The 16,960-nt window shown below is 37.8% G+C and overlaps 1 protein-coding gene across 2 annotated transcripts in view; it reads left to right on the top strand.

The window, feature by feature from the left end:
- The window catches only part of LOC148846412 (Alkaline-phosphatase-like family protein), a 76,105-nt gene that overhangs the window by 1,575 nt on the left and 57,570 nt on the right, over positions 1-16,960 (top strand). For both annotated transcript variants that reach the window (XM_088956359.1, XM_088956360.1), the window contains exons 4-11: positions 628-717; positions 855-974; positions 1,120-1,203; positions 3,503-3,580; positions 10,189-10,314; positions 10,402-10,491; positions 10,748-10,783; positions 10,873-10,928. In XM_088956359.1, the coding sequence (XP_088812485.1) occupies positions 628-717; positions 855-974; positions 1,120-1,203; positions 3,503-3,580; positions 10,189-10,314; positions 10,402-10,491; positions 10,748-10,783; positions 10,873-10,928 (680 nt within the window). The remainder of the gene's footprint in view (positions 1-627; positions 718-854; positions 975-1,119; positions 1,204-3,502; positions 3,581-10,188; positions 10,315-10,401; positions 10,492-10,747; positions 10,784-10,872; positions 10,929-16,960) is intronic.

Consider the following 16,960-nt stretch of genomic DNA (forward strand, 5'->3'; position numbering starts at 1 on the left):
TTGCTTCTTGAAATCCAATTTATGTCAGTAAATATCAAGTTATGTTTTTAGAGTAATATTTTTTTTTCATTTTATGTTGAGCTGTTATTTATGATTGACATGTTTCTGTTACCTTTTTTTGTTTTTTTTACAGAGAATAGTATGTAGAAAATGCAACTAGTTAATATATAGGGTTGTACAGTTAATACCATAATGAAAATAGAAAATTTTTTCACATTTCAGTTCTATATTGAATTAAATTGGTCAATATTAGAAGTATAAAACCTTACTTCAGTTAATAAATTCTGTCAGGTACTTAAATATTGTATAGATTGACATCTATTAAAGCAGGTATACAGATATATGCCTTTCATGCATAAAGAGAACCATTTGTGCATAGGGAATATTGTTTCCCCTATGTTCTTTTTCTGATGTTTTTTAATGTTGTTTTATTTTTATTTAAAGCAAAGATTAAAAGGTTAAATATGTAATAAATGCCATCACTCCATTTGGTGAGACCATGTGAAGCAGAGTTTTGAACTTAATTTACTGAAATACCAATCTATTTCTTGTTTTATTATCATTTGTTGTATAAAAAACTTGATCTTTTGCCTAACAGATATACTCTCCCCCTTGGAAATTTTATAGGGCTTGACAACCGGTGGATTGCCAACATTCATTGATGTAGGAAATAGCTTTGGGGCTCCAGCAATTGTTGAAGATAATTTGATACACCAGGTACAGATTTGGACTTTTCTTCATGTCAGGGCATCTAGTTTTGATCATGTATGCTTGTATTAAGTTTTAAACATTTACAACCTAAAATGTCTTTTTTAACCAGTAATTTTAATCTCATAATGTTGGTCCATTTGAAGTTGGTGCAAAATGGAAAGCGTGTACTGATGATGGGAGATGACACATGGTTACAGTTGTTCCCAGATCATTTTCAAAAGTCTTACCCCTACCCATCCTTCAATGTTAAAGATCTTCACACAGTATGTCTTTCAGAAAAACTAATCTTCTTATAACTATATTCATAAAATTTAGAGAAGTTGCTTCTCTTTTTCTCTTTTGTCCTTCCCTCCTTCCTTTCTTTTTATTTTTAATTTCAACCTGATTGTATGGAAATTTCTCTTGCAGGTAGATGATGGCTGCATCAAGCACTTGCTTCCATCTCTTTATCGGGAAGATTGGGATGTCCTCATTGCACACTTCCTTGGTGTGGTATGTAGCTCTTTGTCAAGTTAGAAAAACATATGGATAAGGCAACTGTGGATAATGGTTTCTAGGATGTCCTTGAAATTTTGAAAAACTGCATAGGGGAATAAAGCATTGATTGAGGTCATAATCCTAAGAGTGGCATGGTGGGCCAAGACCTTGATTCTTTTCTCAGACTTTAAAGTAGATGATTTCTTCAGACCTTGGGGGGTTATAGCTTCCTCATCTTCTAGAAGATAGATTGCAGCAGTGGACTTGTCACCCCCACCTTGTGGCTGGTTGAAACTAAATTTTGATGGGAGTTGTGTGGGCAATCCAGAATGATCAGGGGTGAGGAAGGAAATATTTGTGGTTTCTTCTCAGGTCCAGTTGAGCAAAATGATGTGGCTACAGCAGGAGTTTTGGCAGCTGTTTTTGGCCTTGATAAAGCCAAGGAGTTGGTGTTTGAAAGGCTAATAATTGAAGGTGATTCCAAATTAGTGGTGGACTAGTTAAATAAAGGGGAAGGAGTCTCTTGGCATCTTAAGGAATGACCTTAGGAGGTTCAAATGGCTTTCTAGGGACATGTTTATTCAGGTCCAATGGGTTATAAGATCTGCTAACTGTTTGGCAGATGGTCTAGCTAAGCAAGGAGTACAAAGACAGACTATGTTTTGGGCTCAGTTGTAACTCTTGGGGTTTAGATACAGGGTGTCTATTCGTATCCTTCACAACTTCTTTATTTGCTTAATGAATTCATTTTCTGAGTTGCTGATAAAAGAAAACAGAAATAAATGTGAGCATGTTCGATTAGTGGACATCAACAAACTGGTTGAGAGGGAGGTTAAGATAGGAAAATCCCTTGACCTAGTCTTTTGGGCAGGGGAAGGATTTGCGAATCTAGCTTTTGAGAAATTTGAAAAGAGGAAAAGAGAAGAGAAAAAAAGATGGCAGGAGAGTCTAGAAAAAAAATAAGGGTGGGATAAGGAAGGAGGAGAGGCGGAGGGTCTGGATGAGGTGGAGGCTAAAAGCTGAAGAGGTAGAGTAGAAGGAGGGAGAGGGGGATGAAGGTCCTCGGTTGGAATGTAATAGGTCTAAAGGAAGGGAGGAGAAGGGATTTGGTTAGAACTTGATTAGGAATCACAAACTAGACGTGGTCTTGATTCAAAAACAAAGTTGGAGAATTTTGGTAACAAATTGAAGAATGAAATTTGGGGAGAAGGGGGAGAAGATGGGGTTGCACCCAAAACGTTGGGTCTTTCAGGAGTAGCATGAGTTCTTTGGATTCTGGAGGTGTTTAAAAAGGTGGGGGAGGAGACTGGATCATATCCGATGTCAATTTTCTTACAAGAAGTAAATGGAGATTGGAGATGGGGTGAGGACAGGTCAAAGAGCAGTGATCATCTGGTAGCAGCAGTGGGTAAACTTAGAACAGAACTGATCTGCCAGAGAACTTCTGGAGAACACTAGATTTGCATCCTTGTAACAATGAGCATTATTTTTAGTTTGAGATTATCTGGAAGTTGGGTTGGAGTGTCAACTTGACAACCAACTGTCATGCATTGTACCTCTGTTTTCAGTTTTAATGAATTTTTCCTTTATCCTTCAAAAAAAAGTTAGATTAGTTTATTGTTTAAAACTGTGTATCTCTTATAGATCTTTAATAATCAATTACATCAGCCCTGGTTTGAAGAGAGCTTTTTCGATTTTGCCTTTATAATATTCTGTCTATTTTCTTCATGATAACCAACCAAAGTTTTCACGAAAGAGTAAAGAGACAACATTTTCTTTTATTACATAGCATGTCTTCGGAGCTTGTAATGCAATTTTACTTGCCTTCATCCATTTTTATATTATTTACTACCTTGAACTCTTTGTTTCTTTAATTTTTGTGGAAAGAGAGACAAGACTGATGCTGAGAAAACAACAAAAAGGTTCCATCCCTAGAAAAACAATTGTTATTTTGAAGTTTCTAACAAAGAGTCTATCCATGATGACGTCTCATAGCTTATCTTATTCTTCTGTAATATCCTGTAAACTTTCTTTGGTTTTGCTGCTTCATTCTTCATCTTACCATGTGAATAGCATAAACATCCAAGTTTCCAGAGAGAAACCTTACTGTAAGCTTCTGATAAAAAATAAAAAAAATAAAAACTTACTGTAAGCCTATAAATAAGAAATCCATGCAAGTAACTCTTATATATATTATTGATAAAGTAAAAATAGTACAATTATATATATAAATATTGGAGTTGACTCATATACATAAATATTTGCAAGTAAAAACAAAGAATATTTGCAAGTAACTCTTATATTTCTCTGGCAGGACCATGCAGGTCATATATTTGGAGTTGACTCTAGTCCAATGGTAGAAAAGTTGGAGCAATACAATGCCATTTTAGAAGTATGTTTCTTAAACTTGCATTATTTATGTTACTGGTTATGGCCCCTTAGAATTTTAGAAACTTAAATATGGTTCCCTATGTTTTTGGCCATTTATCGTTGTTATTATATGAAATGTCCCCATCATAAAAATTAAAGAACCTTAACGGAGGGCAGGTTTAGTACCCTTAAACATGCCCTCCGTTTTTTTTATGGTAAAAGAAGGCTAATTGTACATGCTAGGTGTGTACATCTAATATTCTTTTTGATGAATAATAAGGAGAATAGAAATACAAATTCCACAGAAAGGTGCAAGGTGCAGCCTCTTAATAGAAACGACAAAAGATTACAACTGAGCCCAGAACAATTGTTCCTTAGGAACTCCTTGTTTGGCTAGAGAGTCTGCCATTGCGTTTGCTGACCTCTTTCCCATTGACTTCTTATAGTTATATTGTTGGTAAGCCATCTAAACCTCTTTATCTCCTCCCTAAAAGCCCAACCTGCTACCTCTGTGTTCATGAACCAACTTGTCAGTTGTCACCAACTGAGAATTTCCTTCAATAACCAATTTATCGATATTCAACTGCCTTGCTAACTGAGCCCCTTGAAATGCAACAAGGAGCTTAGCCTTAATTGAGTCTCCCACTCCTGCTACCTGAAACAAAGCGACAACATTTCCTTCCTTATTTCTATTTTCTAAAAACACCCCCATACCCGAAGGGCCTGGGTTGCCTTGACTGCTTTCATCAAAATTCAGTTTTGGTAACCAATTGGAAATAATCTTCTTCTTTGAGGAGTTGTTTGTTACTAGCACCCAATTCCTCCAAATATCATCAAAGGGAATTGTGAGAATAAGTCCAAAGTTTTCACCCAATGTATCACCCTTGTTGCAATATATACATTCCACCACTTCCATGCTTTTTTCTTTTTCTAAGAAAATTCTTGCATTTCTTTACTCCCAAATGGTCCATACTAGAGCTGCCCTTGTGTTTCTCCCAAGAATTATACCTCTCCTCCTTGGCCACCTAAACGTTGATGGATCAAAAAGCCTATGTAGCTCCATAGGGGTTCACTTGCACCCAAATAAAGAGAAAACCTTTTCCAACTATTTGTAGTAAATGAACAGGAGATAAGGCTGAATCCAACTCTTGTTTCTTCAAACCCCTTTTGAAGCCCAAATCCCAAGAAATACCATTAGTAAGATTCTAGCTTTGTACTAAAGTCCTATTCAGCATGGAGATGTGGTGAGATCAGAATTATTGGCAGCAGTTTATGGAGTAGGGAAAGCTAAAGAAATGGGGATTACTAAGCTGATTATTGAAGGTGATTCAAAAGTGGTTGTGGGCTGGCTGAAAAAGGGGGAAGGAATCATATGGAAGTTAAGGAATGACTTCAGGAGATTCAAGCAGACTTCTAAAGACATGATGATCCAAATAAGGTGGATAAGGAGATCTGCAAACAGTTTGGCTGATGGTCTAGCAAAGCAAGGAACTCAAAGACAACCTATGTTTTGGGCAGCTCTGTATATGGTGAATAGTTTCTGTTTGGGCTTTATTTTGTGCCCACAACTCTTTGTCGTATCTCTATTTTTTAATCTAATGAATCAATTTTGTGTTGCTGATCAAAAAAAAAAAAGAAATACTATTAGAAGAGACATGGAGACATGGAAGAAACAAACTTAACAATTGTCTTTTTTTTAAACAAGAAAAAAACATGCAAGGAAGGGAACAATTTTATTTTTGATCAATAACAATGAATTTTATTAATAATTGAGAAATTAAGAAGTTACATAGAAGGGGAGCTAAAGAATCTTAACTCCCTACTACACCAATGTACACCGAAACCGTGAAACAATTACAAAACAGCAAGAAGAGTTTCTGTTCACCCCTTGCCTAGCTAAACCATCTGCCAATGAATTTGCACTTCTCTTTATCCATGTACAACGAACTTCAATGTCCTTTGTCAGCCACTTAAATTTCCTCTTTTCATTGTTGTAATTCCAGAGCTTAGAGTTATCCTCTTTTAGCCAATTCACCACAGTTTCCGAATCACCTTCTATGATCAATTTTTTAATATGCATGTGCCTTGACCCTTTGAATCCCTTCAAGAGTTCTTAGAATCTCAGCCCTCAAGGAAGGGAATAAATCCTTAAGCGCAACATTCCCAATCCACACATGTTCTTGGAATGAAAATTTGTTTCTAGAGCAAGCATCATACCTAACTAGGTTGAGGAACAAAGGAAAAATATCAAAGTTAGTTTTCCACAAAAAAGTCAAAGCTGCCCGACGAGATGCCCCAACATCCCGACCATTGTTTGAGCTTTCACGAGTGCTCTCTAGTACCTTGCAACACAATCTCTCTCTCTCTCTCTCTCACTCTCTCTCACTCTCATTAGGCCACCTCCATAACCACTTATCCAAGAGAGCATAATTCTTCTTGTCAACATTACCTATTCCTAAGTCCTAATCCCCCTTATTGCTTTGTCCTACATGCTACTTCCCACTTAATCAAGTGATCCTTCTTCCCTTCTCCTAGGTCTCACAAAAAATTCCTCATGGTTTTTTCTAATTTCAACATTTTCTTACATGGTATCTTGAACACAAAGATGTGATAGACTGACAAGTTTGCAAGAGTGGACTTGATTAATGTTATTGTGCCCCTAGGGAAGTATATTTTCTCTTCCAAGTTGCCAACTTTTTAGCACATCTTTCTAAGATTGGGTTCTAGAGCCTACTCTCTATAGGATTATCTCCAAAGGGCATATTGAACCAAGGGGACGTGGAACACCTTAAAGAGACTACAATTGAATTTATGACACTGCTTTCCAAATTCATCCTTGCCACACAACTTTTCTCTAAATTTATCCTCATGTTTGAAACTGTCATACACAATTTCACCAACCATTTGGGATTCTCCACCTGTCTAAGATCATCACCCTCACAGAAAATAATTAAGTCATCCGCAAACTGAAGGTGTGCATCTATGGTGTTATTTCTATCAACTCTCCATTCCTTGAACACCTTCGAGCTATCATGTAAGAAAATTAATCTACTGAACAACTATTAAGGTGAAGAGGAAGAGAGAGAGTGGGTCTCACTATCTCAAACCTCTGCAAGCTGGAAAAAAGCCCCTAACCACTCCTTTTACGAACATTGAATAATGGCAAGTTTTCATCTCTATCCATTTACACCATCTATCCCCAAAACCATGCAATTTCATTATCTATAAAAGGAATGACCAGTCCACCAAATCATAGGCCTTCTCAAAACTGAGTTTACACACAAACCTTTTCTTCTTGATCTCATCTCCTCAACATATTCATTGGCTATCAAGATTTGATAAACCTTAAGGGAGGGAGGACAGTTTTTAAACTTAGAGAAAGACCTTAGCAATGATTTTATAAAATACTTGTGACTCGACTTATAGACTTGAAATCTTTAGGCTGAACCATATCCAGCTTTTTTCAGATCTATGACTATAAAGGTAGCAATAAACCCCTGTGTGGTAAAATGCTTTTCTTGCAAACTCATTGAATACCTCAAACAAATCCCTGTTAATCAACTCCCAACAATCTTGGTAAAAAGGTCATAGTAAACTCATCAGGACTTGATAATTTAGATTTTAGATCTATCTATAGAGAACATAACCTTCTTGATTTCTTCAAGCTCAAACCTAGCTTCCAGGAAGTTAGCTGCCTTGGCATCCAAGGATGGCTAGTCTAGTCCACTTTTAATCAGTCGTTCAACTGCCTTTGGTAAATAGACTTAAAATGATCCACAAAAGCTCTAGCAATCTCATCTTGGTTACTTAGCAAGTTTCCATTTATTTCCAATTTTGCCACAAAATTCTTTCTTCTTCCATTTGCCATTGCATGTAAAATTTTGTATTGCCATCTCGCTCTTTGATCTATTTGTGTCTTGACTTTTGCCTCCAGCAGATCTCTTTCCTAAGAGAATCCTACTCCGGTTCCTTCTTAAGATTCTATCTAAGTTGTTTTTCCCCTTCACTTAAAGTCCATTAATTTTCTTTCTCATCAAACTGTTCAATCTGGGCCATAAGATTCAATTTTCTTTCCTCTATTCTTCCGAAGTTATCCCTGTTCCATTCCTTGATTCTACTCTTCAGTTTTTGCAGCTTCTTATGAAACCTCACTCCCTTTCAATTAACACTTCCTCCCTCCACCATTCCTCCACCAAAGGCACAAAATTTGGGTGGGTTAACCACATATTTTCAAAACTGAAGGGCCAAAAGTACATATAAATGCTTCATTCCTGTCCCTGAATTGGTGTAAAGGGCCAAAAAGTGTTTCTCTGCAACTAATTATGTTGGTAGGTTACTAAGTCCTTTATTATTTAAAAAAGAGTATATACTGTTGTAAGGAGTAGATATGTTGTGCTGGGCCACTTATGGAGTCTTCTTATGTTTTTATTTCTTTATTAAAGTTATTTGGCCCATTTGAGTCTTTGTAGCTTTGTTGCTGTCACTTGTCAGGGGTATAATTGTACACTCATTTGTAATTAGTTCTTAATATAAATACCAATGATAGGGCCGGTCAGAGTACTCTTTTCTGCCACCTATTCTTTCGTTTTCTCTCTTCTCCTTCCTTTCTTCTCCATTACTGTTGTAGGTTTGAGAACATGGTATCAGAGCACTGAAGGCTGCAACAGTACTTGGATTGATTTACCATTCTCTTCTCTTTCAGGTCTATTTACACTTTCCATTTCTGTTTTGCGTTTTTAGCAGCCCTAGATCTGATCCTAGATTGCCAAAAAATGCAGATCTGATTGTAGGTTATTAAGATCCGCATCTAAGGTTCTGCCTTGGGTGTAGGGACCCAAGACAGATTAGCTGATGCCTTAATGGACCTTTTTTTCAAACAGTAGTCATCTGACTACTAGAGTGATCTGATTTGAATCAGATCTTGCTGGACTGAGGAAATTAGTCCCAAGATTCACCCTTGTTTTAGGGTTTAGGTGCTGCTAGTTGAGGAGAACAGTTCAGGGGTGTTATTCCTTGAGTTTAGTTATTTGTGTTCCAGCCCTCAACAATCCAAGGTTCTCATCTGCTGTAAGTTTTTTCTTGTTTTGGATGGTTAAGATGCCTTTGGTTTCAGGGGGAGTGACCTTTAGGCCCCGTTCATTTACCGGTAAATAAGAGGGGGAAAATTGGTCAATGGGAAACCTATTGACCAACTTTATTGTGTTCTTTTTGCAAAAAGTACTGGGCCCCATGGTAAAGAGAGCTTTGTTTACCCAGATAAAAATTAACCCATCTCCTAGGTGGGCAAGTAACTTCCCCACCTGGAGGAAAAGTTCATAAAATATAATGGGACAAGTTTGCCCATTTTAACATTAGTTTTTTATGGGTAAAAAAGCCATTATATTACTTGGGAATCAAAAGAACATGGGTAAGTGTTACCCAGGAAACATTTACTTGGTTAAGTGCACTTACCCGGGTAAGTTAGAAATTTGTAAACGAACGGGGCCTTAAAGATAGTAGGGTGAACCCTACTAGTTTTGAGAATCCTAATCTACATAGCCTACAAGAAGCTTGATGAGTATAATTTTGAGAGTGGTTCTTTCAGCTAAGTTGTTTATCACAAGCCGAGCTCTATTGGGGTACATAAATGGAAAGATCAAGGAACCTGAAGAAGAAGAGGCTGAGTACATGACTTGGTGTAGGGAAAATGTAAAACTGGAAAAATTCAAAAAACAATTTGAATAGGGACCAACTATATTGGGCTCAATTGTATTCATTGGTATGTCTGACATCTTGTACATGGTTGAACAATTACCTTGAAAAATTGTACCTATAAAGGTTAAGGTCCCTTGATGTAGTTTATTTAATCCTTTTTGTACTTGTATGTTTTAAGATATAAGGTTAAAAGAAGGTACTATATAGATAAACGATGTCATGGTGGGATAGAAATTAAATGGTTTAACTGAAATATCCAGCAAAGTTATTTATACATTTTTATATGATCATTGCAGTATAAAAGTAAAAGAAGGTTGAGCATCATTTTGATTCTTGTATATGTTTTCTATATATGCTTTCCCCCTACCTTGACCCCACAAAGAAAATTCCTGGCTCTGCTCCTGATATTACTACCTATGATCCCGATAATAAATGACTGTTATTGCCACATTGTGTTTTGACATAATGATCTGTATTACTGTGCACTTGACTTGTTATTGACTTTTTTATTGGGTATCAACTTGATTTAGGTGGTTCTGTGTACCCAGTCCATTTTTTTTGTTCATTTGTTCTCTCCCTCTCAATTGTTTTGCACATCAAGAAGTAAAAGATTTCATTTACTCAAATCAACTTGTGTGGCTTTCAGATATGCATTTTTCTATTTGACTATAATTTAACAATAGATAAGTCACTAAACAGAATGGACTGGTAAAACAGGATTCATGTAGCTGACCCCATATAGTTGGGATAAAGCTTAGATAATGATGATTTTGTACTTGACTATCATCAACTAGTTACTGGAGGCTAGGTTAGGAGAATTGTTGAGTACCTTTTTGTTATATTATGATTTTTTTAAACTTGTAATGGAGCATTTCCTGCTAGCATGCTTTCCTTATTCAATCAAATTGACTGATGACATGCCATCCTTTTCTTCAGAAAGTTACGGAAGTGCTGAAAAACCAGTCAGGACCTGGTGATTTACATGAAAATACCTTTCTTCTTGTAATGGGAGATCATGGTCAAACTACAAATGGTGATCATGGTGGAGGGACTGCTGAAGAGGTGTATTTCATTATGTTTCAAAATGTGTGGAAGCTTAATTTCACTACAAAATTTCTTTTAGGCTGATTACAGGCATGTCTAATGCAGGTCGAGACTTCACTTTTTGCAATGAGTATGAAAAAGTGTCCAGCTTCCGTACCAGCTGCACTTGATAGCTCTGTGTGCAAGTTAGATTTGGTACTCTCTATTGAGTGTATACTTGTCTATCTACTCCCGCCCCCCACCCCCCCCCCCCCCCACACACACTCTCCATCCCCATCGATGGGACAGAATGTAACTCTACTTGTTCAGTCCACTTATAGATGGGTAACATCTGTGCTTTTCTACTGAGAAAAAAGACTTAGCATGGATAAACATGATTTACATCAATAAGCATGGTTTTACTTAGTTTTCTTGTTGGCTATACATATTCATTTATCTCTCAATTTTCCAGGATGGAAATAAGATGTGTTTTAGCTCTGTCCAGCAGGTTAATGGTCTCTTCCCTGGTAGCTATTTTGCATTTGGTTGCCTAGCAATTTTTTCCTACTTCTGATTGCATTTTGTTGTTGTTTGCAGCTTGATTTTGCAGTAACGGTGGCAGCTCTGCTTGGTGTCCCTTTTCCTTTCGGAAGGTGCAGTGTAAGCATCCTTTCAATGTTAACCAAAATATCAGTTTTTCAATTTGATATTTCCAATGCAATGTTATTATCTTGTGCCTGTCTTGTATGAAGTTAGTCTTTGGTGGAACACTGTAATGGGATTATTTGAGTATATAACCCTTGTTGTGCAATTTACCTTTCAAAAACCCTTGTTGCTCAAAATATTAGAAAATCTAGGAAATTTGTGGAAGGTTTAGGAAAAACATTGGGGCATTATACTTTTAAGAATCTTCAAAAGAGAAGGCCTTAATTGATACCTCTCACTGGATATATGTTTCCTTCATCGAGCAAGTATAAGACTTTGCTCCACCTACTAATCTCCTGTCTATTCTTTTTTTTTTTTTTTTGCATTAGAGATTATTTTTTTCTTTTTCCTCCTGGCCAAGATGCAGCATGTTAGCATAACAGTTTTCTACTTGTTTTACACATGTTGTATCCCTTTTGCAGTCTGATGGGTCTTATGGAATAAGAGAAATAGAAGATTATTTGAGAACAAACAGGAGAACATTGAGGTCTTTTAGCCTTGATTGTGAATCTGGTGTCAGATTGGATCCTGGTGCATCCAGACTTCCTTTTTTTGATAAGTAAAAATGTATTTTATTAAATTTATCAAAAAAATGTATTTTATTAAATTCAGATTATAAGCAGTTTATACAACTTGGTGATGGGACTGTTGATCCCCTTTAATCATTCTATTCTACCCCTCATTACAGTGCAGCCCAAAATAATTGATGTCTCAATGCCCCCTGTTTTGCTAATCCATCAGCTAGTCCATTTGCACTTCTTCGGACCCATTTAAATTCAGCATCAACCTCCTTTGCAATCTTCTCCACATCCCTAATCACATGTTTAAACATCCATGGGGCATGGCTGCTATTTGTTGCCCATGATATTACTACTTTTGAGTCCTCTTCCACTTCAACATGTCTACATCCTAGTTGTTTGGCTAGCTTTAACCTTGTAGTAATGCCAATAGTTCAGCCTTCAGCGAGTTTCCGTTGCCAATCGGTCCTGAGAACATACCCAATATCCTCCTGTCAGAGTTTCTTAATACTCCTCCGATTCCTGAGATGCCTGGATTTCCAAAGGAGCACCCATCAAAATTCAGCTTTACTTTATTGCTTTCTGGTGGTTTCAACTCCAGCCTTACTTTATCTCTTACTCTCGAAGATTGTGCTACTTCGGACCATGTTCTTAGAATGTCTGCGATTGAGAAGACTTGAAAGCTATACAAGGATTTTACCCAATGGGCTACTTTCACCTTGATTATCAATCACTTCCTCTATTGTTCTATTTTTTTCCAAGAAAATTCTGTTGTTCCTCTCTTTCCATGTTACCCATCAAATTGCTGCCTTTGTTGCTTTCCGCATTACCATCCCTCTTTTCCTTCACTGTCTCAAGAAATCATGGTTGAAGAGTCCTGCCACGTCTTGAGGGGGAACCCACCTGCAGCCAAAGAGAGTACAAAAGAGTTCCCAGATTCGATGCACAAAAGAACAGGATATCATTAAATGAGAAAGGGTGTCACCACTTTCCTTACACAAAGAACACACATGAGGAGAAAGGCAAATCTGTGGCCTCCTTTTCTGCAGCATATCACAAATGTTTACCTTACCAAGGAATATTCCCTAGTAGAAAGCTTGGATCTTTGGAGGAGTAGGATTGCTCCAAATTTCTTTCACAAGGAACATCCCACCTAGAAGGTTGAGGGAAGCAAGTGCTTTGAAGAAAGAGGAGCAAGAAAAGAGGCCGTCTGGAGAGCCTACACAGATTCTAGAGTCTTGCAATGAAGGGTCAAAGTGGATTTGCCCTAGGAGGTCCAGCAATCGGATTAAAGATTCACACTTGTTTTCTCTTAGCCCCCTTCTAAAGCCCAAATTACAGTTCACACCGTTTGGACACAATGATCCCAACATGGAAATAACTTCTCCCTTAAGGTTAGATAGCGCAAAGAGATCAGGGAATTGGTCTTTTAGTGGGGTTTCCCCTACCCATAGATCTTCCCAAAACAAAATTTTACTACTTTGTCCCACATCGAACCAAATGGAATTGAGGAAAGTAGGGTAGATATTGTGAATTGCTTTCCAAGGAGAAGCTGAAGAACTGTGAGGGGAAACTTTTGCATCCCAACCATTTCTAGCCACCCCATGAATGCTCTCAATCACTTTGTGCCACAATTTGTCACCCTTGAAGGGAAACCTCCAAAGCCACTTACCTAGTAGAGATGTGTTCCTTAAAAGGATGTTCCCAATTCCTAAACCCCCTTGTTCCTTAGGTTTACTAACCTGCTCCCACTTGATCAAGTGATCCTTCCCTTCCTCTCCTAGGTCCCAAAGGAAACCTCTCATATACTTCTCTAAGCACCTTGCTACCTTAGAAGGCATTTAAAGGGTTGAAAGGAAATTGGTGGGGAGGTTTGCCAGGGTGGCTCTAATCAAGGTTTTTCTTCCACCCAAAGAAATGTAATTCCTCTTCCAAAGGGCTAATTTTCTATCAAACCTTTCTAAAACTGGTTTCCAGAACCCAACTGAGTTGGGATTTCCTCCCAAGGGTAAACCTAAGTAACTAATAGGCCAGCTTCTGATCTCGCACCCCAAGATCTCCGCAAATCTTATTAGTTCTCCTTCCTCCAAATTGACCCCTACAATTCCACTTTTGGTCCAATTTATCCTCAGCCCTGTTACTCCCACAAAATTATTCAGCAGCACCTTCAAGTTTTCCACCACTTCCTCATTGCTTCCTTCACAAAAAAGTATGGTGTCATCTGCAAATTGGAGATGGGTAACAGTCACTCGATTTCTACCTAACCTCCAACCTCTGATAAGGCCTTGAGTGTCAGCTTTTGCCACCATTCTACCTAACACTTCTGCTACTAGGGTAAACAAGAATGGGGATAGGGGCTCACCTTGCCTAATTCCTCTCTTGGCCGGGAAGAAATCCTTTGCTGTACCATTAATTAGGATTGTGTAATGAGCTGAACTTAAACATCCTTTGATCCAAGCCCTCCCCATCTGTCTCCAAATGCCAGTCTTTCTAATACTTTTAGAAGGACTTCCCAATAAACCAGGTCGTTGGCTTTTTTTAGATCTACCTTACAAACAAGCCCCTTTTCTCTACCCTTTCTTCTTTCCCCGACGCATTCATTAGCCACCAAGATTTGATCCACAATCTGCCTTCCTTCTGCAAAAGCTCCTTGGAAAGGAGAGATAATCGAGGGTAACACCTTCTTTAGTCTTTCTGCTAAGACCTTTGACAGAATTTTGTAAACACTCCCAATGAGACTTATTGGTCTAAAGTCTTTAGGAATTTTGGCCTCCCTCTTCTTTGGAATCAAAGTGATAAATGTGGCATTTTCTCCTGGTGATACCTCCCCTTCGGAAAAAAATTCATTAAAGACTTCCAAGACTTTCTTTAGACTAGTAGAACAAAGTTCGGGAAGAATTTATGGAATTTTCTTGAGTTACAGTCTTGTAATTTTGACCAGTTCTGTTTTTCTGATTTTTTCTAGTGTAGTGTAATCAGCATTCATGCTAGGTTGCGGTTGAGTGCTATCTTAACACCCCCAAGTTGTATGACTCTTTTCTATTTTAATGAAAATTTTTATTTTGATTCTCCAAAAAATGCTTTTCTCGAGAAAATAGTTGATGAAATAGTTTCAAGTATGGGTGAACCTAATTTAAACCAAATCTACAAGGCAAAGCCTACTATCCCTTTTTGAAGAAACCAACATCACCCCATTCAAAATCTGGATTAGATCCAGGTCATTTCCAAATTTTGACTTCTTAAGGCCTCTTCTAAAACCCAAATCCCAATCAGACCCAAAGTTTGACTTAGAGGGAATCGAAAAATCAGGCACAGACTGTCCTTTATAACGAGAGAGGGAAATTAATGAGGAAAATTGATCTTTCAAAGGTACATCTGCCACCTAAAGGTGTTCCCAAAATTTTACCCGATTCCAAAAGCAAAGGTCATACCTGATGTATTGTAGAAAGGATGGTAGAATGGCATGTATGGATTTCCAAGGAGAAGCTATTAGTAGTCCTTGCCACAATCCTAGAGTCTCAACCATCATCTGCTTGTCCATGAATACTCAAAATTTCCTTAGTCCACAACTTATCCCTATCCCCTTCAAACCTCCACCACTGTTTCCCCCAACAAAGCTTCGTTCTTCTTCCAAATATTACCTAATCCCAAGCCATCCTCAACCCTACTCTTAGAGACTATTTCCCAATTCACCCTATGATCTTTCCTCTCCTCCTCTGGCTCCCACTAAAAATCTCTCATCAGTTTTCCAACACTACTTATTCTTTCTAGGATCCTAAAACAAATAGATAATACACTAGAAAGGTAGACAATGTAGACTTGATCAAAGTTATTCTACTACCCAAAGATAAATAATTCTTCTTCCAAGAGGCTAACCTTTCCGTGAACCTATCAATTACCGGGCTCCAAAAACTGTTATTCCTCAGATTCTCCCCTAAAGGCATCCCTAAGTAATTCATAGGCCATTGTGACACCACTCATCCTAGAATTTCAGCCCTAACCCTCATAGCTCTTTCTTCCATGTTAATCCCCACGACACCATTTTTATCAAAATTCACCTTCATATTTGACATTTTTTCAAACAGTTGAACTACCATCTTCTAATTTCTGACCCACCTCACATCCTCCCCTTCATAGAAAAGAATTGCATCATTAGAAAACTATAGGTGTGTGATAGGTATTTTGTCTCTTCCAATCCTCCACCCCTCACTAAGTTCCTCAAATCTGCTCTCTCTATTAATCTCCTTAAAACTTCTGCACTCAAAGTAAAGAGGAGGGGAGAGAGGGGCTTTTGGAGAGGAAGACATGGTGAATAAATGGAGTTTGAGGAAGCAGTTGGAGAATCTCTTGCATAAAGAGGAAATAAGTTGGAGACAGAAATCCAGGTGCAAATGGTTTAAGGAGGGAGATAGAAACACTAGGTTCTTCCATTATGTGGCAAATGGTAGGAGAAGAAAGAATTTCATTTCAAAATTGGAAGTTGAAGGAATAATCATTTCCCACCCGCCAGAAAAAGCAGAGGCCTTTGTAAATCATTTCAAATCTATTTTTAGAAGGCCTTTAAATGAGAGGGTTTGGAGTTGCCGATTCTAAGTGTAGAGAACAAAGAGTGGTTAGAAAGGAGATTTGATTTGGAGGACATAAAGGAAGCAGTGTTCTCAATGGATAGAACAAAAGCTCCAGGCCCAAATGGTTTCACAATGTCCTTCTATCAGGGCTATTGAGATATTTTGGAGAAGCATCTTGTGTTAGTTTTTGATGAATTTCATAGAAGGGGAATAACTAATCCGGGATTGAACTCCACACTTATTGCACTGGCCCTAAAGAATAAGAGGCATCACAATCGAGAGATTTCAGACCTATAAACTTGGTGAACAACTTGTATAAAATAATTGCAAAAGTGCTGTCTCTAAGGATAAAGAAAGTCCTCTCTACTATAATTGCACCCAACCAAGAAGCTTTTGTGAAGGGAAGACAGATCACTGATCAAATCCCGATTGCAAATGAGAGTCTGGAGAGCTTTAGGAAATCCAAAAAGAAGGGAGTGGTTTGCAAATTAGACTTGGAAAAGGCTTATGACCTAATTGATTGGTCTTTCTTGTTGGAGGTGTTGAGAAGCTTTGGTTTTGTTGACAAATGGTACAAATGGATTTGGGGATGTGTTAGGAGTTGCCACTGTTCTATCTTGGTGAATGGAACTATGGTGGATTTCTTTCTTACTTCGAGAGGAATAAGAGAAGGGGACCCATCTTCCCCTTTTCTGTTCACTTTGATTGCAGATGCCCTTGGGAAATTGATCCAGAGTAGATTTGAGAAACTTACTAAGAGATTGGAGAGTAGGAAGGGAGGAATTACACACTTGTAATTTTCACATGTCACAATTCTTTTCTGTGATGGTAGGGACATGAATTGGATTACAAATTTAAAATTGGCAATACAACTCTTTGGGCATATGCCTAATC

Source organism: Nelumbo lutea, chromosome 7 (assembly GCF_056320005.1).
Source record: "Nelumbo lutea isolate HS-2025 chromosome 7, American lotus-T2T, whole genome shotgun sequence".
Taxonomy (NCBI): Eukaryota; Viridiplantae; Streptophyta; class Magnoliopsida; order Proteales; family Nelumbonaceae; genus Nelumbo; species Nelumbo lutea.